Source organism: Odontesthes bonariensis, chromosome 13 (genome assembly GCF_027942865.1).
Source record: "Odontesthes bonariensis isolate fOdoBon6 chromosome 13, fOdoBon6.hap1, whole genome shotgun sequence".
Classification (NCBI taxonomy): domain Eukaryota; kingdom Metazoa; phylum Chordata; class Actinopteri; order Atheriniformes; family Atherinopsidae; genus Odontesthes; species Odontesthes bonariensis.
In genome coordinates, this window is record NC_134518.1 from 31,742,375 (window position 1) to 31,765,263 (window position 22,889).

At 39.7% G+C, this 22,889-nt stretch overlaps 1 protein-coding gene across 1 annotated transcript; it reads right to left on the reverse strand.

Annotated features, from left to right (window-relative positions):
- Window positions 1-599: 599 nt before the first annotated feature.
- Window positions 600-6,132, reverse strand: LOC142397193 (uncharacterized). The gene is made up of 6 exons (XM_075480536.1): window positions 6,072-6,132; window positions 4,518-4,619; window positions 3,719-4,414; window positions 3,479-3,621; window positions 1,443-1,552; window positions 600-1,212 (listed from the first exon to the last, which is right to left on the reverse strand). Exons 1-6 carry the CDS (start codon window positions 6,130-6,132, stop codon window positions 1,080-1,082), a joined length of 1,245 nt encoding a protein of 414 aa, XP_075336651.1. The 3' UTR covers window positions 600-1,079.
- Window positions 6,133-22,889: the final 16,757 nt, after the last annotated feature.

Genomic DNA, 22,889 nt, shown 5'->3' on the forward strand with positions numbered 1-22,889 from the left:
CCCTCCACCACGTGGGAAGTCATGTGATGACACTGCTCTGTATAATATACTTTTAGGAAACTCAGAGGTGTCAGGTTGTCTGAAGTGACCGTTTTCTGGATGTCTTCCTGAGTGTGCAGCCCTGATTTCAAAATGTACACAGACTGCTGTGAGGCTGCACAGCGAGGGTCAAAACGAATGTTTCTAGGCAACAGAAATCCACTTCACAAAGAGGAGCCAGTCAGGAAGTGTTAAAAGGCTTTGTACCCGTTTCTAAAATCTGCCTTTTAGAACATGTAACATAAGTAAACAAAGAAAAAATATTACTTTTTATTACATATACTTATTTATTAAGTTAATTTATTCAGTACTTTAAGCATAAACCATTTTTTTTCCTTTTCTTTGACCTTACAGTGGAGATTCTGTTTTATTTTATACAGGGAAACAAATTGTTTTTATCTTTTTTCATTTCTAAAGCTCTCTATGTACTTTAATATGTGACTGCCACCATATCTTTTATAATTCCTATAACTCATCAAGTGTGAGTGGCAGTAAAGATGAAACATTAAAGAACTTCAAAGAAAGAAATGGGTCATTGCATCCCCTTCTACCTCAGAGAAAATGTGTTTTTTGGACGTTAAAAGTGCCGAATTTCCAAACAATTTCACATAAAGTAAGCATAGGTATGAAATGATTTTAGGGCCTTAATTGTGGTAATTTTACAGTTCTTGTGTGATTATTGTGTGTGAACCACCGCTCCAGTGTATATGGCATCTGTCTCCATGAGTGTGTGACCCTGTGCATGTGCATGTGGATGTACATGTGCATGTGTGTTCAACAGATGCCAACCTGGATGGGTTAAATGCGGAGGAGTCATTTTGTGTATTTCCTGTATCTCCATGACAATAAATCTGATCTCTTAATGGTGAATCCCTCTACGAGAACATATTTTATAAGTTGTACATGTATTTTTGATCATACTGTCCATGCTTTTTAATAGACTTGTGATTAAAGCAAAAAAAAAAAGAACAAAAAATTGACTGGCAACAATAACAGCCCATAGCCTCACACCTTTTTTAACAGTGTAAATCATTGTGGGCTTATTTCTCACAGATCCAGCTCTGTTTTGAAAAACAGCCATCATCATTCCATTTTCCCTCTTGTGATGACTGCAAAAACTCTCCACAGTCTTGGTCTCCACTGAAGCTGTTGGGCTGCCCAGGCTCCCAGTGCCTGGTGTAAAAGATGAGAGGAAGCTGCCATTGTTACACTGCAGTTTATGGTGGAAATGCTCAGCCTCAGTGTTGCCTGCTTTAACCACTCATGTCTTCCAAAACATCAAAACCACACGCATAGATGCATAAAATACACATTAAAATATTAAAAACCGAGTATTCGCCAATGCAACTCTGTAAATATCACTTTAAAAAGCTGTGAAAAGAGATAATAAGTCTTAAACTTACGTGGTGGTGACTGGGGACCCATCCACCCACATCCAAGTCCCTTCATTAAGACTGTCAGTCAGACCAATCCAGACATTTTGATTCACATCCAGTAACTTATTGACAAACTCCTGTTTAGCGGAGACAAAAGTTAAAGATTCCATGTCAAATCAAGTCTCTAACTCTTATCCTCTTTAATGATTTGTGGATTAAGTTTGTAAGTATTTCATTAGTTTTAGGGATGCACAGATGTGTCAGCCTAACGTCGGCTTCAGCTTGCTGACTCAGCAGGTAGAACATCAACCGGAGGCGGTGGCTGACATTTATTTGGTGTCACATTGACTCTGAAAGAAACTGAAAACGATGGTTTAACCGGCCGGAAAGTGCTTTGAAACAGCTTTTTAAGAAAAAGAAAGAAAGGATCTATTCATGAGAATTTATTTCCCGGCATTAGAGAAAAAAAACAACTAACATCATCTGAGATCTATTGAGGACATTCATAAACTGAAATGAGTTTCTTCTTCTCTTCAAACATGCTGGTGAGGTAACCCGCTCAATTATCCTGACGAAGCTGCACATTTTAGCCAGGTCAGAGGTGTTACTTCATGTATGGCAGGGGCACTTTATCGACCTCCTTGATCCATACTAACATATCTGCAGTGCTATTTGTTGAGGGGGTCATAGAGACTTCAAGGGCCTTTGATTTTTATCTATAGTTAAGACTGGTATGGTCCAGCACATCAAACACCTGACGACGATGGTTTGCAGCCTCAGACGTAGCTTGATTTATGCTGTTGGCATGGCAACAGGCCAAGCTGAGATTACAAAAAAATACATCTATCTGTGTCGCGGCCTTTTAAGTTTCCAAAGTATATTTTCCAACAAAGGCCGTTGGTGGAAGCAGGTGGTTTTGTTCTTGCACGCACTTCAGAGTTGATTGTTAAAAAATATATATGTAGTTTAGTTTTTGACAAAAGAAATATGAACAAAACAATAACAAAACATTTCTTACAATTTGGATGAAAAATTAAAGTGAACTTAATCTGATTTAACAAGATCTAAAAGTGGTCAAAAAATCATTTAACCACCACCTCCCGTCTTCACACCGGACATTTGACAAACAAAAAGAGCCCTTCAAACACGCCCCCGGTGCGTTCTTAATCTGTCTGATTAATGGGAGGGTCTAAAAGTTACCAAAATAACCCAAATATCCCAGATACTTGCATTAAATGTAATCAACAAAAAGGTTCTTTATTCCATTGCATGTGGGAATGCCCTCTGATACTCTCTTTTTTGGGAAAAAGTGTTGAACCTGGCCAGTCAAATCATTGAAAAAGAAGCACCTCTCAAACCAAAGTTTGTTAAACATTCACCCGGACAATTTTGTGACCTCCAAAAATGAAAAATCCTTACTCAATATTTGTTTTCTGGAAGCTAAAAGATGTATAGCCTGTTCATGGAAAAGGGATAAACCTTGTACCACTTCACAATGGCTAACAGGGATGTCTTTTTACTTGGCAAAAGATAAGCTTGACATGTTTTGGAAAACCTTGAAGGTTTTCTGTAATTTCCTTGAAAAAAATGACGTTGAAGTAGATGGCTGGAATGAAGAGCTGAATTAGTATACACATTTTTATTATTATTTATTTATTTTATTATTATTTTTTTCTCCTTCTAGTTATTTATTCATTAATTTAATTTTAATAATTTTTTATTGCTATGCTTTTTTTTTTCTTGTATGTACCTTCTTGTTCTATGTTGTTCACCGTTTGTAAATGAACAAAATGTGCAATAAACATATGTTTAAAAAAAAAAAAAAAAAAGTTACCAAAATAATCTAAACAATTTCAAATATAAAAATGAATTTCAGATTTTGATTCCAAATTAACTAAAGTATATTCTAACTTCCCAAAGAAAACTAAATTGATAGAACTTGTGATTTACCATGGCCACAACAATCTGATGTCTGTCTGTCTGTCTCAGTGATTATGAGGCCTGGCAGCCTCGTCGACCGGCAGGAATGGCTGTAAATTCCCACTCAGGTCTTCATTTCTCACCTGCTCATCTTGGCTGTCTATGATGACGAGGTCTGCTCCCGCAGCGATGCAGTCTTCTCTGCTCTCTGTCCAGTTCTTCTTTGCCGCGGAAAGAAAATAACAGCCCGTGTCAAATTTACTCCAGCCCGTCTGACATTTCATGCCTGCGAATCGAGAACACGTTGATTCACACGAAAAGCATAAGGACACCTGAACGCATCTTCAAAACTGTGAATTAGAACTGCGGCGGAGAAGGCTTACCCCTTACTTTAACAGTTATCTTGTCGATATTCCTCTGCAACTGATCTCTGTCTGCAGCCAAACTGCTGCACTTGCTCTGTAGCTGCTCCTTCTCCTTACGCAGAGTGTTATACATCATTTGCAGTTGGTTTTTGTCCTTCCAAAGTGAATTGTAGCTGGTCTCAGTGTGACTTTTACTCATATTCAGCCTGTCAAAGCTCTTTTGCAACTGGTCCTTGTCTCTCCTCAGTGAGGAGTAATTGCTCTCTAACTGATCTCTATTTGCTGTAAGTGCATCAGAAAGTGTTTGTAGTTCCTCCTTTTCTTTCTGCAGGTTGTTGTATTTGGTCTGAAACTGGCTTACGTTTGCAATCAGATCGCTGTGATGAGTCTGCAGCCCTTCCAGACTCCTCTGCATGTCACTATAGTTTGTCCTTAACTGGTCGTTGTCTCGCTTTAAGGTTCTGTAACGTCTTCTGTGGCTGTCCTCCAACTCGTCCCTCTCAGCTGTCAAAGCCTTGTAACTCTGCTGCAACTGGTCTTTTTCTTTGGTCAGGTTGCTCAGTATGACCTGTAACTGTTGCTTGTCTGCAGTTAAAGCATCGTAGCGGCTCTGCAGTCTGTCCCTCTCTGTGGTCAGGGTGTCGTTGGCGTGAGTCAGAGCGCTGGCGTTGGTCTGGGTTGCGTCTGCTGATGCAGGACGGTTGATAATCACATCTGCGGAAAGGAAACAATTACAATAAGCCACAAAAAGGAAGGGCCAAGTAACGGTGGGTAAATGATAACTCGTGGTTTTAGAGTCAAGAAATAAAGGACTTACAGAAAAGAATTTGTCCCATATTACCAGCCAACAGGACAGCGCACAGTAGCCCCAGACAAATGGCCACACACCTTATTGGCTGGTTTCCTCTGTGAGCGTTCCCTGAATCAAAGGGTAATAAAGACACATTTTATACTACAGCAGCTCAAGTTATTGCATTTTTAAATGTTTCTCAAAACTTTGCTCTTACTAATTTGTTATTAAGTTTAATAAAAAAAACCTTGTTACTTTTGACTTAACCCTCCTGTTGTCTTGCAGGTCAAAAGTGACCCACTGCCATGTTTAGCTGTAGAAAAAATACCTTAAACTATCTTTTTCCAACTTGAAATTTTATGGCTTTCTCTAAAGCGACCCCATCATTAGAAAAAGTCATACTTTATTTTTGTTTATGTTTCCATGTGGGCTGTACACCACTAGGGTACAAAGATTGTCATATGGGTAATTTTTGACCCGTGAATTATAAAAACATTTAAACATCAGAAAAAAGTTCACTGTTTTTTTCCCTTTCAATATAATTAACTCAGAAGTAATTACTTCACATTTATATAATAGCAATAATAAACCTTTATTATAAGAAAACTGAGAAAACAAAAAAACTGTTGGTCCAAATGACAGTTGGTTTGTGGTAAAAAAAAAAAGTGTAAAAATGTATTGAATTGAGTTGAATAGATAAATAACAGGTGGTTCCATCATACAAAATAGATTTTGGATTTAAAATTCAATTAAGTTGCTTTATTTTGGGGCTTCGGTAGGGCGGGTCACTTTTTACCCATAGGACAAGGGGAGTAAACAGAATGTTAAGACCAGGGAAAAGGGTTAAATCCATTTTAAATCAAGTGATAAAAAGACATCACCTCTCCTAGAAACTGTTTAAAACTTTTGTGGTCTACAGAAAACGTGGTGAGTGGAACTGAACAGGCCGAATGTTGGTTCTTCCCACCTCTTCCCGTTTAGATTTACCTTCTTTGAGTTGTTTAACCCTGTGTGGTGGACAAACAGCAGTGGCAGTGGGGATGACACGGTGAAAAAAAAAACTGTTTTTCTGAAGTTGATAACAGCCATGCTGTCACAGGAGCGCAATTAAACCCTCATGAGTGTAACACAGTTCAATGAACTTAAATATGTGGAGCTTTCAGCTGCTTTCAGCCACCAGCGGTTCGTTTTGCACAATCACTGCTCAGCTTTCATGTTAATATTGTTACACAATAAAACATGTTGAGAAGACTGAATCTATTTTATCAGATCCTCGTTTCATGTTCTGCAAAACCCAACAGGAATGACACTTTCTGTTGTCACTTTCACAGGCATAACTGAATGAAAAGAGAGCATCATTTCTGCGTTTATCAGATAAACGAGGCCATGATGCACCTCGTTTCATGTGTGAAAAGAACTTTAATGACAAAGCAAGGTAGGTCTTGATTGTGGAGGTGAACAGGGACCCAGCAGCTCTCTGCATAGGATGGGGATTCAGATATCCTAAACCATGTGTGTAAACCCTGCGTTGTATATAAGGGACTAATGTTTTGAATGTGTGGTTTGAGGGTGATGCCGTACCTTGAGTCACGAGGGTCTTATATACGCTATCATCAGTGTCATCAATTTCCATTGTATCCATGATTGTTATGGTCTTCCTGCAGATGTTCTGGTTCAGCTGAAACATTTGTACAGAAACAGGTTGCTCACATGAAAAATAAAGTTATTTCTAAAAAGATATGCGTATATTAAAATGGTCCAAGTCAACTATTTTGGAAGTACTTTCCTTAAGCAAGTTCTCTCAGTGTAATAGGTCACATTTACCTATTGATGTTTTGCTAAATTGCTGGTAATCTAAGTGAAAAACACCCTTTAAATATGCACTTACCTTGATCTTAGCTTTAAAGGATCAACACAGGCGCCTTCACAAGAGCTTTGATCAAAACTGAACACATGCCAATGCAACACTATTTATCGTGGGAAAACAGGATGTCATCAGATGCTGTACATATTAAAGGCACAACATGTCCAAATACTCAGGGCACATTGGAGGTCATTTCTGGTCCAACTTAGTTTGATTATCACCAGGAAGTTGTTGGTTTGGTTTCCCCTGTCAGTACTTGTTAGTTCAGTCTTTCATCTTCCTCAATTTCTGTTCCCTTTTCCCACAGTTTGACCTCCACCAAAGGTCAAAGAAGTGACAGCGTTACACTGTATTGAATTAAAAAATGCTAATACTCGTTAGTTAGACTGAGTACTCAGAGTTGGCAATCACAACTTTAAAGTAGATTTAGTGAGTGCATTAACATCTATAGAAAAGAAATAACTTAATACAACAAGGATGAGTTGGGAAAGAGACAGATCTGGACGTAAACTGTTCAAAGCTGCCAGGACGTCCATCTCCCACGAACACGTGCATTGTTACAGGAACAGGCAGATATTTTAGCTGGTATATTGTTCCCCATGTTCCCCTGCATAGTTCAGCATCAGCATGCTGACCTCATGACAATGCAGATCAGGATGTCTTGCAGGTATTTAGTAGTAAGAAGACAAACATGAAGAAAGCAATCATTTTTGCTCCGTAGCAGAGTCCCATCCCTGTACATATACACGAAGAAAATGAGAAGCATAAATGTGCATCTGTTGTATAGAAAGTTTCTCGTTAACAGTTCCACACTGAAAAAAGTGACTTTTTGGTGAAGTAAACTCTAAACAATAACAAAAAACAAAAAATACTGTAGATTTGTACATAGTGAATGTTTATTCACTATTTTTATTTATTTATTGTATTTTATTTTATAATTATTTTATTCTATTCTATATCTTTACTGTATGCTGCTGCAACAAAACAATTTCCCAAATTGGGATTAATAAAGTATTTATCTATCTATCTATCTATCTATCTATCTATCTATCTATCTATCTATCTATCTATCTATCTATCTATCTATCTAAGTAACTGTCATAATTTCTGCCTTGTATTTTTAAGATTCAGTAAGAACTAGAGCTTCTTAAAGGGATACGCCACCCCCAGGCCAAATTAAGTGTATCCCCGCATTCCCGAGACATAAATAAGTGTGTGGGAGCGTTTTCCTGGCGACCCAGGCATTGTCCGACTCTCGCAGCACTGAGCACTGCTTGGTTGCGCGTAATACATACATGCTAGCGTCGCCAGCGTCGCCAATCGAAATATTTCGCCCAACGTGAATTAATTTACTTGATTTACCTTGTAATTACTGTGTGAGTGGTGTACTTTCACATCGAGTGCAAATGACTGTGTAAATCTACACGGAAGGCTTGGTTTGCTCATGTCGGTTTGGGAACTAGTTTCAGGTGCGGAAAACACAGCCGAAGCACACTCCCCGCTACGTCTTTGGGAATACCCCCCTTCACGCTGGTTTGTTTCACACTGTGATGAAAATCCTGGATTATGATGCAGCAACATCACACTGCCAAAAGTGAAATCGAAGTAAAAATAAATATTTTAGATCAAAGGGATATATGCTTATTTTTTGTCCAATAAGATAGTTCTTCTTAGGAAGCAGTTTTTATGTTAGACTGTTTCACTTGTTTTAAGTGTTTCCGTCCTTAGTTATCTAAATAAGATATTACAGCTTGTTACTGAGATTTTAGGACCTGTTTTGAGTAAGTACATGCTTGAAGCTAGAATATCAACAGTTTCCAAGCTGGTTTCAAGAAATATAAGGCCTAGTGCATACCACTATGTCAAGAGAATGGCTCTAGCATTTACTTAATTCAAGAATATTTTTCAATATATTGAGAAAATATGCCACGTGTATTTAATTATAATCAAGAAAATTGTACTTGTTTTTAGTTAAAATACACTAATTCTAAGGTATTTGTGGATTAATTGAGATTAGATATTTTTACTTGTTTTGAAAAACCTTGACAAGCCCCATTTTCTTGTTCCATTGGCAGATAATATTAGCCTGGCGACGCCATCCTACGTACTTCCGCCCAAAGATTTAGGTTCCGCACATAGTCTGGCCAAATCCCCCTACCTCGGTTCGCTCAGTGTTTTGCCAATCAGCAAACAGTTGCGAGTGGTGACGCAGAACTCACGCGCGGAGTCCATTGTAGTCCATATGATTGTAGTTCAACCGCAGCGGAAATAAACATGGTGACGGAAGAACGCTAGAAGCTATCCATGAAGTTGTCTCAACTCTGGAGATCATTACACAATTAAAACAAGAGCAAGAGGAATGCCTCGTCAATTTTGTTAGTGGCAAGGATGTCGTAGCTCTCCTTCCAACTGGCTTTGGGAAAAGTTTGATTTATCAAATGGTACCGGTATAATGAAAGCGGATGTGGGAAGCGTGATTCGCGAGCTAGAGCCTCGCGAGAGTAAGCATGAACCTCGACGCATAACCTACGTCCTTTCTAAACATTATGATTGGTTAAGGGAACTCCGTTACTCCAATGAATTTAAGTTGCTGGGGAAGGTCCCGCCCTCCATGGAAACGGATTCCTCTTGGGTTTTCCCAGACTGTTTGACAGAGTCAACAGTCGGCTTTCGCCCAGGCTAAGATAATATTGCTATTTTTAAGCAAAATACACCTCATTTTTTAACTTTTTTTTCTTGTTTTTGAAAGCTGGCTTTTTGCAGTGCACTTCAAAAGTTTAGGTACAATCCATCAGAAAAGTTGAGTTATTTGACAGTTTCCCTGGATCCGGACTTTCAAATCTGACCTGTTGATGATTCATCTGGCGCCGTGACACAAAAGAAAAAAAAGACGAGAAATCAAATCAGCATTTAGGGAGACCTAACAGTTACCGAAGCAGCGCCGTGGACAGGACTGCATCCTTTGTCAAGCTGTTTAAGATTTTAAACTGTTCGCCTGTAGAGGAGCAACTTGTTGATGTTACAATCAGGTGAATATTTTGGCCTCCTGTAACCGGTTAAAGAAAATAACCAGTAACCACAGCGTTTTGCACATTGTTCTATATGTTTCTGTTATTGTTTCATTGTTTTTATTGTTTTTACATTGTTCTTATGTTTTATGCCTTATATTTCGTGTTGTTATTCATGTACAGCACCTTGTTTCAGCCACAGCTGTTTTAAAGGGCTTTATAAATAAAGTTGAGTTGAGTATATGAAGCCGTTTTCAGGCAAAGATTGTTTGAATGTGCCCCCAGTTTACACAAATAACCTTTTTAAGACCTAATGCTTTATGTTGTTGGGGGAAGTGGAAAGCAGGAGAAGGAAGTGGTTATAGCTGATGCAGAGAAGAGGGACTGAGGGTTAAAGGACTAAAAGCTGGAGAGAGGTAAGGATGGGAGGTGGGGGGGTTAAGGAGGAGGAAGCTGCTGATGTGCAGCAACCTTCTCAGCCCTCTTGTTTCCGCATTCTTGTGTTGTATCCAGCTCAAAGTCCTCTTTTTTCCCTTTTTGTTTGAACTCTTTCCTCTCTTCTTTATCTCCCATTTCGTTCTCCTTTTCCTCATTCTTTTTCTTTCTTTTCTTCTTCTTTGCTCATTTCCCGTCTGGCTGTCCAGCCTTCGCCATAATCTTAAAAAAAATAGTGTGTTTCTTTCTCATAATGAGCTCCTGCAGCTCCTTATCTTTGTTCTCCAGGAGGACAGACTTTCCCCTCCTCTTCATTGCATCCTCAGTTTCTCTCTACACAATTAGTCCTTTTCCTTCACCAGTTTATTTCTATCTTTGTTCAATTCTCTCTTCTCCTGCTGCAGGTCTTTGTTCTTATCATTGGATTTTTTCTTAGCCCCCTTTTTCATCTGTGTTTTTTTTCCCCATCTCAGAGAATCTATCTAAAAGACATGGTGCTAAATCGATTAACATTAATATCAAATGATGTTTTTTAACTGGTTTGTCTTTTTTTCTTAAATAGAAATGGTGGACATTTGAAGTTGCCATCGGGTAGAATGATGCAAACATTTCTCATCTTTCTGGATGTGCTCAAATAAGTTTAACCCTCCTGTTGTCTTGCGGGTCAAAAGTGAGCCACTACCATGTTTAGCTGTAGAAAAAATCCCTTAAACTATCTTTTTCCAACTTGAAATTTTATGACTTTTCCTAAAGGGACCCCATCACTAGAAAAAATCTTACTTTATTTTTGTTTATGTTTCCATATGGGCTGTACACCACTAGGGTACAAAGATTGTCTTATGGGTCATTTTTGACCCGTGAATTATAAAAACTTCACATTTGTATAATAGCAATAATAAACCTTTATTATGTAAAAGAAAACTGAGAAAACAAGAAAACTGTTGGTCCAACTGACAGTTGGTTTGTGGTAAAAAAAAAAAAAAAGAAGTGTAATCCTGAAAACTGGTGATTGTCTTTTTGTACTGTGCAACAAAAAATACATGATAAAAAATGTATTGAATTGAGTTGAATAGATAAATAACAGGTGGTTTCATCATACAAAATAGATTTTGGATTTAAAATTCAATTAAGTTATTTTGGGGCTTTGGTGGGGCATAGGACAAGGGGAGTAAACACAATGTTAAGACCGCACAAAGGGTTAAGCTTTAAGAGGGTGCAGCTGTTTTCCAAGTTTGTAAGGTGAATTGTGTAGAAATGTCTCCATATTTTGACACTTTAAGTCACCAAGCTTGTCAGCCTGCAAGTTTAACTTTAAACTGTAAGATGACTCTTAGCATGACTTCAGGAGAAACAAACACACCAGCCATAACACTGCTGAGGACTCTCTGAACACTGTATTGAAGAAAAGGGCCCGTCTACATTCCTCAATCTTTTTTTTTTTCTTAATTAAAAACATACAGCTGCATCACATACATTCGACATAGTGGCAGCTGTAACGAAATGTCAGGAAAAGATTAACAGAAAAATAACAGAAATGGTTCTCAGGCTGATGTGAGACAGGAGCTGTAGCAGCCGATGTTTTGATTCTTTCCACTGCATTACACATGGTGGGGAGCAGACATGTTGTCATAGCAGCTGCTGTGCTGTACTTAAGTATTGATCCCTCCCTCCATGTGGAGCACTTAGTGTCATCTCTGCGCTGTTGTAGGAAACACTGAGTGTTTGTCACTCCGGCAGACTGAACTGTTGCACTGCCTCACGGAGATAAGATTTTCAGATGCTCGATTTCAGGTTCTGCAGTTACCAACGACAAACCACGAATAAGTCGACTTCACTGGAAAAAAATCAAAGTCTTACCAAGTATATCTGTCTCATTTCTAGTCAAAATATCTCATTACACTTAATATCAGACACAACTACCTAACAAGTGCTATTTCAGCCAGATATAGGGACTTGTTTGAAGACAATACATCTGGAATATCTTGTTAAATGAAAAAGTCTTGAAAACAAATTGTTTTGAGTCGGATTTCATATGAAACAAGCTTTTTTTTTACATTTGAAGAGATTTTTAAGCTAATTTTAAGATCACTTTTATCTCAAAAGTCCCAAATATCACATCTTATTTCAAGAAATCTTGACAAGCCGATTTTCACTAGCTCCATTGGCAGATTTTTTTGCTTATTTCAAGCAAAAACGTCTTGTATTTGTTGTTTTTTTACTTATTTTTGGAGGGGCATTTTTTCAAGTGTTTTCAAGGAGATTAACTCGTCATCATGTTTTAAATTAGAAGCAAATATGCAAGATAATAAAAAAAAGGTTTATTTTTAAAGAAAAGGCTACATTTTTATCTTAACTTTAAAGTGTTCATTCTAATTGTCATTTATATATATAAATGTACAAATTCCCTTTGTTTCTTCCCTTTATTTGTAAAATGCAGTACTTAAAATACTGCACATGAGAAAATCTCAGCTGCAAAGTTCCTCTTTGTTATAACTTGTCTATGCTGACACCAACACATTTGAGAAGCCGCTTTAAGCTGATTTTCTTTAGGGGCTGCTTGCCAAAAAGGGTGAGAACTATCAACGTCCGTCCAGGCAAGTCTTGCCTCTTACCAGCAAACTTGGAAACGCCTCAGTGCAGTCCTTCTGGGTTGACAAGACCAGGCTTCTATCTGAATAAATAGGGAGGGAACAATAATGCTATACCCTCGTGTTTATTTTGTCAGATGGTTAAATGTGTCAGAAACAGTGAAAGCATTTCATCAGGCATTTTCCAGACTCCACTGTGATTATTTTGCAGCATCATCCGGCAAAAACACCATTTATTTAGCTTAAAGACAACACAGAGGCCACATGTACGACTTTCTCCAAGAGAGAGAGTTGGAAGTGGCAGAATATCCTCAACGTTTTCCTAAACAGTGCATAGAATTATGTATTTCACTCAATTTCCCTGCAAGTGTAAGGGAGACGAGGACAGCGGTCCAATTAACGGCCAGGTCAAACTGTAACTGGAGCTCAACTCAACTGTGCTCGTAACCATCTGACTCTGTCTATTTCTCCTCTTGAAATTTATAAAGGTTGTTACGAGAAAAAGGATTGATTTCTTTCACAAGTGACTATGTTACTGCACATTAGAGCTTTGACTTGCTGCTTCTGAGGTGAACGCACCATGATATGTTGTTGAAGTTGGATGGAGATAAAGATGAGGAGGCTGGATATTTCTACTCTGAGCTGTTTTTCTTTTCAGTTGGTGTTAATATAATCAATTATTCATTGCTCATACATTCATTCATGCATTCATTTGCCATATCTGCTTCATCCTGTTCAGGGCTGCAGGGGGTCAGGAGCGTGTCCCAGCTGCCACCGGGACAGTAACATTGAAAAAAAAATCACCTTTCAATTAATTTTTAAGAGTTTTGACCAACACGTACAATTGTTGGCACATATCGAGATTTTAAAGAAATGACAAAACACAACCAATGAAGCCATTTAATTGAACGACATTACAGCGCAGAGCTACACTTTTCAACTGCGACAGTCCTGCAGCCAAAAAGAACTCATTTTCTCCTCCTTACTGAATGTGCCATAAAGTCCTTCATGATCACTTTTCATCATACCTCATACGGTGGGAAGTGGAAGATTAGAACAGCTTGACAGAAATACAGGCTCACTTCAGATTGAGGGCAGAGCACTGCAGAATAAATCACCTCTGGAACTTGTCATACGCTGCTGTTAAGACATTAAGACACATCCTCATTTACCCTGACAGAGAGCAGAGCTGTTTAACAGCAAAACAGACGTGTGTGTGAGCACCGAAACGCTGCCGGGGATGTAAACAGAAGCAGAATGTCTGCATTTGTCAATCACCAAGCTAGCCCGGTCTGGGACAATAGCTGGCTTTGATTATATTGGTGTTTTGTCACAGTAAGTCTTAACATCTCAAGTTTATATACTGTTTGTTACTGAGAAGCCACCAAGTGAAAATCTGCAAGCGAATGAATACTTAGATGTATATAATTGTATTCTTTGTGTGGTAGAGATAAAATCTTGAGTTTTGAAACGTGGGCACTGCAGAGAGGTTGCTTCCTTTGGGACTTAAAGGACCAGAGTCCACCCTTTCACTGGCCTAGATTGACTAAGTTCTTCTGCTCTTGGAGAAAGGGCTTCAATCCCCTCAGGTTAAATCATTTCTATTCATCTGTTTTAGCAGTTGGTTTGGTCAACTGCCGTACCACCTCTGCTTTGGAGCGAGGCTCGGCCAAACAAACCAGAATAAGCATTGCCTTCCAGTTTAGATCTGTAATTATTAGGGCTGGGTGAGTTAACTCGTTATTATCGCGTTAACTTGTTAATTATTAAACACCGATAAATATTTTTATCGCGTATTAAAGCTGCAGTCGGCAGGTTTTCAAAATTGCGAGTCTAAAGTCGGAAAATTCGAACTGATACAACTTTCAGGTCCCTCCCCCAACCTCTAACAAGCTCCAAATCGCCCCCCAAACCCCTCCCCCTCTGTGGACGAGGTTGTGCACGTGAGTTCACACCAGTGTGAGCGCACACAAGCTGGGGCAGACTCACGCTCAGCAGCGTGTGCACAAGCTGTGATTGACAGGTAGGATTCCTACACCCTGATTGGTTAAAAACAGCCGGGAGCGCTCGATTTTTGCAAGCATGATTACAGGCTTCAGAGGGAGCTACAGATTTCGTTATTTTTCCTAAACAGCCTATTTAATATTCTACTTCCAGAATCCCATGACAGTTCAAGCTAATATGACTAAAAAAAAGTTGCCGACCGCAGCTTTAACGCAGGTTTTATTATTGTAAAAGTCTGTTGCTCACAGGCTTTTATTTTGTAAAAGTCTGTTGCTGTCTGCTGTGGAACCACAAAAGAAAGTAATCTTTGGATCCACCAAACATGGAGAAGGGTACGGAACTTTTACTCGGTCATTTTCATGTTAAAGTTCTTCCAGACGGCGGAGTCGACAGAACCAAAGTCATCTGTAAACACTGCCAATATTTACAGTCATCCAAGGAAACAGACAGTGGAGCGAGGCTTCTACATAAAAACTACAGAAAGATGCTGATGTTAAAAGTGTGTTTGCACAACAAATGTTATGGCACTTTCATTCATATGGCAGCACATTTCAAATAAAACTAAATGCTAAAAGCTATACACTACTTTTGAATTCATTTTTGGATTTTGCATACAAATGCAATTAATTGTGATGAATCATGGAAATCATGTGATTAATTAGATTAAAAATTTTAATCGTTGCCCAGCCCTAGTAATTACTAGATAACATTAACATTCAAGTGCGACTGTAGTTCACCGGTTATTGAACTCCCTGGCCGATTGCTCCCATTGGCTCCCACTTATGTGAGTCAAGCAGGCCACACCCTGACTCAAACCAATCTTTAAGGTTTAATATTTACAGTACTTTATTGTGGAATTACTTTCAAAGCAACCAGCAGCGCACTGATTGGAGGGATCCCATCAGCTGATGCCAGAAACCATGTTAGTGTGAAACTGCCCTCTCCCTCAAAAGAACACATCTGAGGAAATGACTTGATAGTTATTTATATTGAGAATTGGCTTATTTCATTCTTTAGATGAAAGCATTTTGATGTACATTTCTCTTAAGTTTTAAACCTGCGGAAAGAGTGTTTTTGAACCTGTAAGAAATAAAAAAAAACTCTCACATTCAAAGATTGTAAAAGTATTGAAAAAGGGACCTGAGAACAAGAATAGGTGCACTGTTAGATGACTGAACAGTAACCTCTGCTCACATCGCCTGCAGGCACAAGGACCCGGCATACAATTACAACTCCTAAAAGAAGACTACAAAGAAGAGGCAGAGATAGGGGTGCATTTCTGCCTCTCTCACCTCCAGGTGTTACCTGCACTGCAGCAAGCAGCTGAATGTGTCATTCTGCTTTCAAGCCGATCCCCCCTCCCCGCTCTGAGACCACACTCGCTTGTTCACCACATTCCTCTGGCAGCCTGGTCAACTTTGATTGGCACCTGTAGCCAGTGAGTCACAGGTAATCTTAACCCCCTAAACCCTCACCAGTAACCGCCAGCAGCAAGTCAGCTTCACAAAGGGCACTCTGAGGGCAGAAAGCTCAGCCAGCAGCCAGCTTTCCACCCTTCTCTCTTTTCTGTTGTTTCCTTCTTTCCTCCCAATCACTTCAGTGATTTTTTCCTAACTCCTCACTTCTGTCATCCTTTACTTTCTCCTACTTATTTTCCTCATTCATTTGCTGCATATTCACATGTGAACTCACTCCCTCATGATACGACCACAGCAGTTTCCATTGTCTAAAAAATCTCTTCCCTTCCCCAAATTACATCTAAAACTAGAAAGCTGCAAGCAGCTGTATGCGGGACCGAGATGTGGGCACGTTGGGGCATGCGCTGGACGCCGTAGTCACGCAGCTCTGCCCACACGCACGATACCCCCTGCGTACGTACGAGCACATAATAACCCCAATCCGGAAAGTTTTTTGAACATTTCTTGGGCGCCACTGAGCCATTTTGCTCCGCCCACACACGATACCCTTTACATACGTATGAGTTTCATGACTTTGCGATGATGATAAGGCTTTCAAATCACAAACGCCATCACACGATTTTCACCGCCTGGCCACGCCCACACTGTTCATTGGAAAAGTTTTTCAATGATTTTTTCCCCCCATGTCTTAAGAGTAACCTGGCCAAGTTTGGAGCTGTTACCATTAAATATGTAGGAGGAGTTCGATCAAATGCGAGGTGTGGAAAAAACAAGACGTTTCCAACCCCCAGCAGGTGGCGCTATAGCTGGATGTCACTATGTTATATGTGCGCGTTCAGGCTGGGTCCAGCATTCACCGTATGAAGTTTGGGACAGATTGGATAATGTATGTGGAAGTTATAAGCGACCTCATTTTTTATGGCGAGTCATCGCACTTTGAGGTATCGCCACGGCCACGCCCTTTAAGTTTTGAAAAACTTGCCCAATGATTTGTTCCCCCCATGTCTTAAGAGTAACCTGGCCAAGTTTGAAGTCTGTAGCATTAAATCTGTAGGAAAAGTTTGATCATATGCAAGGCGTGGAATGGGTCAAAAATGGTACGAAAACACACTTTCCATCCAAAATGGCCGCCTTCCTGTGGACGTGGGACCATGGCGGCAAGAGACTTTTTTGTGCGTCTGGGCATGATGAATGAGTGTACCGAATTTTGTTGTCCCACGCGAAACTAACCCCAATGCGGGGACCATTTTTAAGCATCGCAGGGGGCGCTACAGAGTCAATGAGCGACTCCCAAAGATATAAAGTTTAGATTCTTTCATGTCGTCGACTGGCAGGTGGCGCTCGCAAAATTTCAAGCGTTTTTGATCACCTTTTGCAAAGGATAGGAAGAAAGAAAGAAAGAAAGAAAGAAAGAAAGAAAGAAAGAAAGAAAGAAAGAAAGAAAGAAAGAAAGAAAGAAAGAAAGAAAGAAAGAAAGAAAGAAGAAACCTTACAGATACAATAGGGTCCTTGCAGTTTCACTGCTCGGTCCCAAAAAATATGAAGACCAAATGACAAAAGACAAACTGTCCCTTTTGGAGAGATTTTATAAAACAGTATATGACACATTATCCACACTAAGTGGTAGTCTGATAATACAGCACTTGATACATCTACAAAAGGACTTGATTACACAGACTGTCTCAGGGGTTCTGGGAGTGTCAAGGAAACAGGTAGCAGTGCCTGAAGAGCTAAAATGGCAAAAAAAAAAAAATTAAATGTGTGTTTGTGGAGCCAGTTTAACAGAATTTGACCAGTTGGATGAAAAATAAAGTGCCTAACAGCTCGATGTGCTTGAGTTTTTGTATTGTTCAGCTTTGACCAAAAAGTCGACCAGCAGTTTCCTGACAGGGATGTCAGAGAGATTTGTGAAAGAAGAGGCCAAAGCTGCCAGAATAAGTCTTTGGATCCATGCTGTGCACCGCATGTAGTGGGAAGTGCAGCCTCGTGCTTTACTTTGTGAAGTTTCCTCGCTCTGAGCTCTCTCTGCTTGCATTTGAGGTAAGTTGACAGTCTTTGAAGATCTTCCAAGACTGTGAGGATGGAACAAATCCCAGGTTACAGGTGGAAAGAGGACGGGAGAAAGCAGAGGAAAGCAACCACGGATGACTCACTCGTGGCACAAATAGCCAAAATGGGAGGCCAAGACAGCAATCCAGTTCGATAACTATGTTTTAGAGCTCTCAGATGACAGAAATGTCTCAATCACAAGAAAGGACTTTTTTTTTTCTCGGAAAATGCAGAGGGCAGATTGTGTCTCCAAATTTAGAGATGATTTTTCTCATTTTGACATGATTATAGTTCTTATGGTGACTCACAGGATCTTTCTTCCCGTCATTGTGTTGGAGACGTGCTTCTGTGGTTCTCAGAGACAAATGCTCTCCTTCAGCAACACAACTAATCAGTGTGCTCAGGGGTGAGAGCCGCCGTCTAAGCAGGGATTGTTTCACCAAAAAGATTCTTTCTGCAGAAACACAACTGACTTGTGCCAGTTTGGCAAGGAATAGGCATCCTTGTGCCTGAGATTTCCAGCAATCCAATGGGGGAATCTGTCGGTGGCAGAGGTGGAGCATCTTGGTATTGTCCGATTTCCTTTTCAGATCGGGAAGAGGCTGACACCGGGGAAACTCTGGTGCAGATTTCCTTTTCTTTGATGGAATGATGGAAGAATTCTCGAGACTTTTAATGTTTTTTTTTTTACATATGACTTTTTGCATATGGATTAGATACTGTAAATATGGAGGATAGCAACTTTTCCAGCAGTCTTGACACAATCTGTTCCTGTTGTGAGATATAATTGCCCTCATGGTGGGGTTTTAAGCTCACGTAAAGTTTTTCTCCTCTGTCGAGTCATATCTCTGACAGCTTTTGATGGGGGGGGATAGCCTGGCGCCGACCGTGTCACTCCAAAATTGAGCTTGAAATGGAGCAGTGACAGAAATTGTCTTGCACAACCTCTCCGGCGTTTGAAAAGTGTCCATCAGAGAGCTGTCAGTGACTCTGGTTCTTACCTTTCTGAAGACAAAAGGAGAATGAAACTTTTGAACTCTGATGTAGCCTGAAATATGAATTTATTATCTTTAAATTAAAGAGCCATAATGCAGTTATTGCATTGAAGCTTTAATTAGGCTTTAAAAACCTACTTATTTAGGATTGCTTTTAATACCCAGTAGTATGATGACACTTTTATCTTATTTTATCTTATTCGATTTTGTTGTATTTTATTGCTTTCACTGTTCTTTATTGTTTTTATTTGTTTTGACTTATTCTTCTCTTTATTTATTCCCTACTGTAAAGCACTTTGGTACATCGTAATGATTGTTTGTAAAGAGGTGTATAAATAAAATACATTTACATTTAATTCGTGGAACCCAAGTAATGATGTGGGCATGAAATACATAAAAAAGCACCTGCTGCTTCCAATAAAAGATAATGATATTGCACAAAGTCATTAAAAATGCATCACAAGAGGAAGCATGATATATCCCTGTAAATATTTTGTTTCATTCTTGTAATTGCATAAGTTAGCCTGAGCAGTACTTTAAATTCTGATATAGCTTTAATAACTGGTCTGCCTGGTGGAATCGCAGTGAAAATCTGCACTGATCTGAGGAATATGCACTCATTTCACTACGTTGAATAGCTATTTGGAAAGCTACATAGCCAAAACATCAGTGAGTGAGTCTAACATCTGTTGCATGCTCTGTGTACCTTTTGGTTTGTGCTCATTAAAGCAAGAAGCATTTTAACCCTTTGCTTTAGAAAAGATGTCGATAAAACAAAGTAGGTAAAGTGTCCTCAGCAAGAAATGTGCACGATGTACTCAGGAACTCAAACGTGCAGGATTCTTAGTCGCAAGCAAACAGAGGCAGGCGAGGAATAACGTGTCAGCATCCCTTAGTCAACACTCATCTGTCCACCACCCTCATCATCCTGAGGGAGGGTGGAGGTGGATACGAGGGGGGGGGGGGGGGGCTGGTTGGATGATACAGGTGACCTGTCTTCCCACACGGTCCATCAACCATCTGATGTGCTGTAAAGCCTCGAGGGGAAACACAAAGCTCCTACTCATCAACGAGGCCAGTGTTCTCAAGAATCCGATCGTGTTTTTGTGTAAACACCCTGAAAGCCTCTCCTTTAATTATATATTAAAAAAAAAAAAGACGAGAGATTAGAGCGCTGACAGTTACCTCAATGGAGCTAATTGTGAGTCATTTCACAGAGCAGCAGAGTTGAAAATGACTGTGTTGGCCTGTGGCCCGCACGTATCCATTAAACAGAGCCCTTAATCACTCTTAGTAATGGAGGAACAGTCTGGAAGCAACGTTGGACCCAAACAATGATCCACATTCAATTATATCATAGTCGAGAGAAGGAAAACCACACCTTTGAGGGATTTTAGCACCAGCTTTGGCCGCTGTTAGATCAATGAAACAGATTGTTTTCTCAAGTGGGAACGGTAAAGGCTGATGAGATTAGAAATATGTTAATCATTACAACATTTCATGAGAATGCTTTTTCAGTTTGAAAACTGGCTACTGCACAGATTGGGGATCAGTAGGTTTAAAAATAAGAACAGGAACTATTCTACTATTGTGTTTCTGTCGGGTGCAACCTCTGGAAACCTGTGGCTCAACTCATGTTTCAAAGATCTCTTAAAATCTACCAAACTTCGTGGGAGACCTATTCACTTGTAGGAGTTTTTTTTTTTTTTTGCAGATTTGGAATTAATCAATCAAAATGTCTTACATGTAAAGTAACAGAAACTTACATTTAACAACTAGATTTTAGCTGATATTCAGCACCATGCAAAAGTCTTAATCCAGTCCTCATTCGTTTATATTGCCATGAAAATGGAAATAAGTCAGTGATTTACTGAAATATGGGTACAAAACAAAAATATAATGAAGCCCTGAAAGACTCTAACAAGCTTTAAAGTGAATATCTTAAAGTTAAAGTGAATATCTGCTCTGAGCTCCTTTATTCTTCAACACAGCCTGAACCCTCTCAGACGAGCTTTCTGTCCTTTCTTTAAGGAGTCTTCAGGAATTGTTCTCCAGGCTTCTTGAAGGACATCCCATAGCTCTTCTTTGGATGTGGGCTGCCTTTTGTTCCATTCTCTGCCAAGATGATCCCACCCTGCTTCAGTAATGTTGAGCTCCGGGCTCTGGGGAGGATTCATCCCTCCATCAGACCTGCTGCCACTCAGTGGGGTTACATGGGACTGAAAGGATCGGATAATTGGCTAAATTATAATAAGACTGAGTTATTAAGTGCATGTAGACACCTTAATCTGACAAGAAATTGGATCGGATCGGATTAAGACCCCGAGATAACTCGGTTGAAATTTAAATTAAACCTGCTTGTAGACGTTGAAGCACGTGGTGAATTAGACTTTGCGTTCTGCGCATGCTCGAGATGTTTTCCCGGGGTCGTGAACCAGAAGTTGGAAGAGACGATATTACTGTTGTTGTCGCTGTCAGAAAGAAACAAACAACGCGATGGAGAATGCTCCGTTGGGCATCGCGTTTGTGCATCAAGCAGCTCATCACAGACCAAATGTAGAGGGACGTAGCTTCATCTTGCTCTTTGTTCGCCATTTTTCTCGAATGCCTGAGTTTGATCCGATTCATTCACCGTCATATATCCAAGGATAATTACCCTTGCTCAACTCATTCTTATTGTAATTTAGCCAATTATGCGATCCTTTCAGTGCCATGTAACCCCACTGAGTGATTTTCAGTCCACTTCTTGTGTCCTTCTTGACAGCCACCCTTCCATGGAGCCCATTTCTGATGAGGCTTGGGCCAACAGCAGATGGATCAGCTGAAGGTCCAGATGCATCTCTCAGCTCCTGTGTCAGGTCTTTGCTGGATTTTTTCCTCTTTCTTAAGGACATCACTTTCAGATCCTGTTCATCTGCTGTAGATAGTTCTTTAGGCCTGACACTTCTTTTGTCCTCCACTTGCTTCCTCAAATGTTTTAAGGACACACTGCACACCGAGCTGAGTTGTGCCAAGTTTCACCTTGTTGGTGCAAAAATCCTATTTTCTGTCTGTCGAACTATGTTATCTTTGGTATTTTCCACAGATGCTACTAAAAACGATAGAACAAAGTACGTGTCTTTAGTATCAAACTGCTTAAGAAAAGTAGCTCTTTGCTTAGTTTTCTATTTTGTGCAGACACAACACTGGTTCACACCTCGAGGTTACTTTTTATACTCTTGAATGATTCTGTGGCTAAACAAAACAAAAAAACATGCTCCTCTAAAAACAGTCAGGTACAAGGACTTGACAGAAAATAAGTGAAAAAGCAGACAATGTCAAAACGGAAAATTTTAAAAGACCTTCAGAAAGTCTGGAGAACTATCGTTCAATACAACTTCAAAAGATGACAAGAAAGTCTGGCTGCTTGGAAGTTATGTGAGGCCGTGCTCCCTCCCATAAGAGTCCGACTACTCTTTTCCCCCCAACATTATATCTGTATGTAGGACGCAGTTTACAGCAGTATATGCGCGTTTTCTTCTCTGTTTTACGCCTGTGCTGACAGAAGTTGAATTAGCCCATCACCTTTATCAGGCCCCCATCTGGAAGGTGTGCATGTTGCACCCAGAAGTCTCTGCTGAGGAGAGGTTTCCATGCATCTTTGGAGAAGCTGAAGTCTGCTATAAGCCACTGATGGTGTTCCTTTTCCCTCTGGGACTGTTGCTCAAACAATCCATCTAATCTAATCTAATCTAATCTAATCTAATCTAATCTAATCTAAGTTTTTATCGCGTTAGCTTGTTGATTATTTAACGCCGATAAATATTTTATCGCGCAATAACGCAAGTTTTATTATTGTAAAAGTCTGTTGAATGCATCACATTCACACAGTTGCAGCAAACACCACGAAGCATTGAGTAATAAAATTAAAATAAACTAGCAGGTAACATCACCGCTGCAGGTGCTAACAGAGCTAACCAGCGTTACATCCTGTTTTGCGTGTTTCAACATAAAAGCACGTATTTCAAAATAAAACAAAAAAAACTCCTGCATTTACAG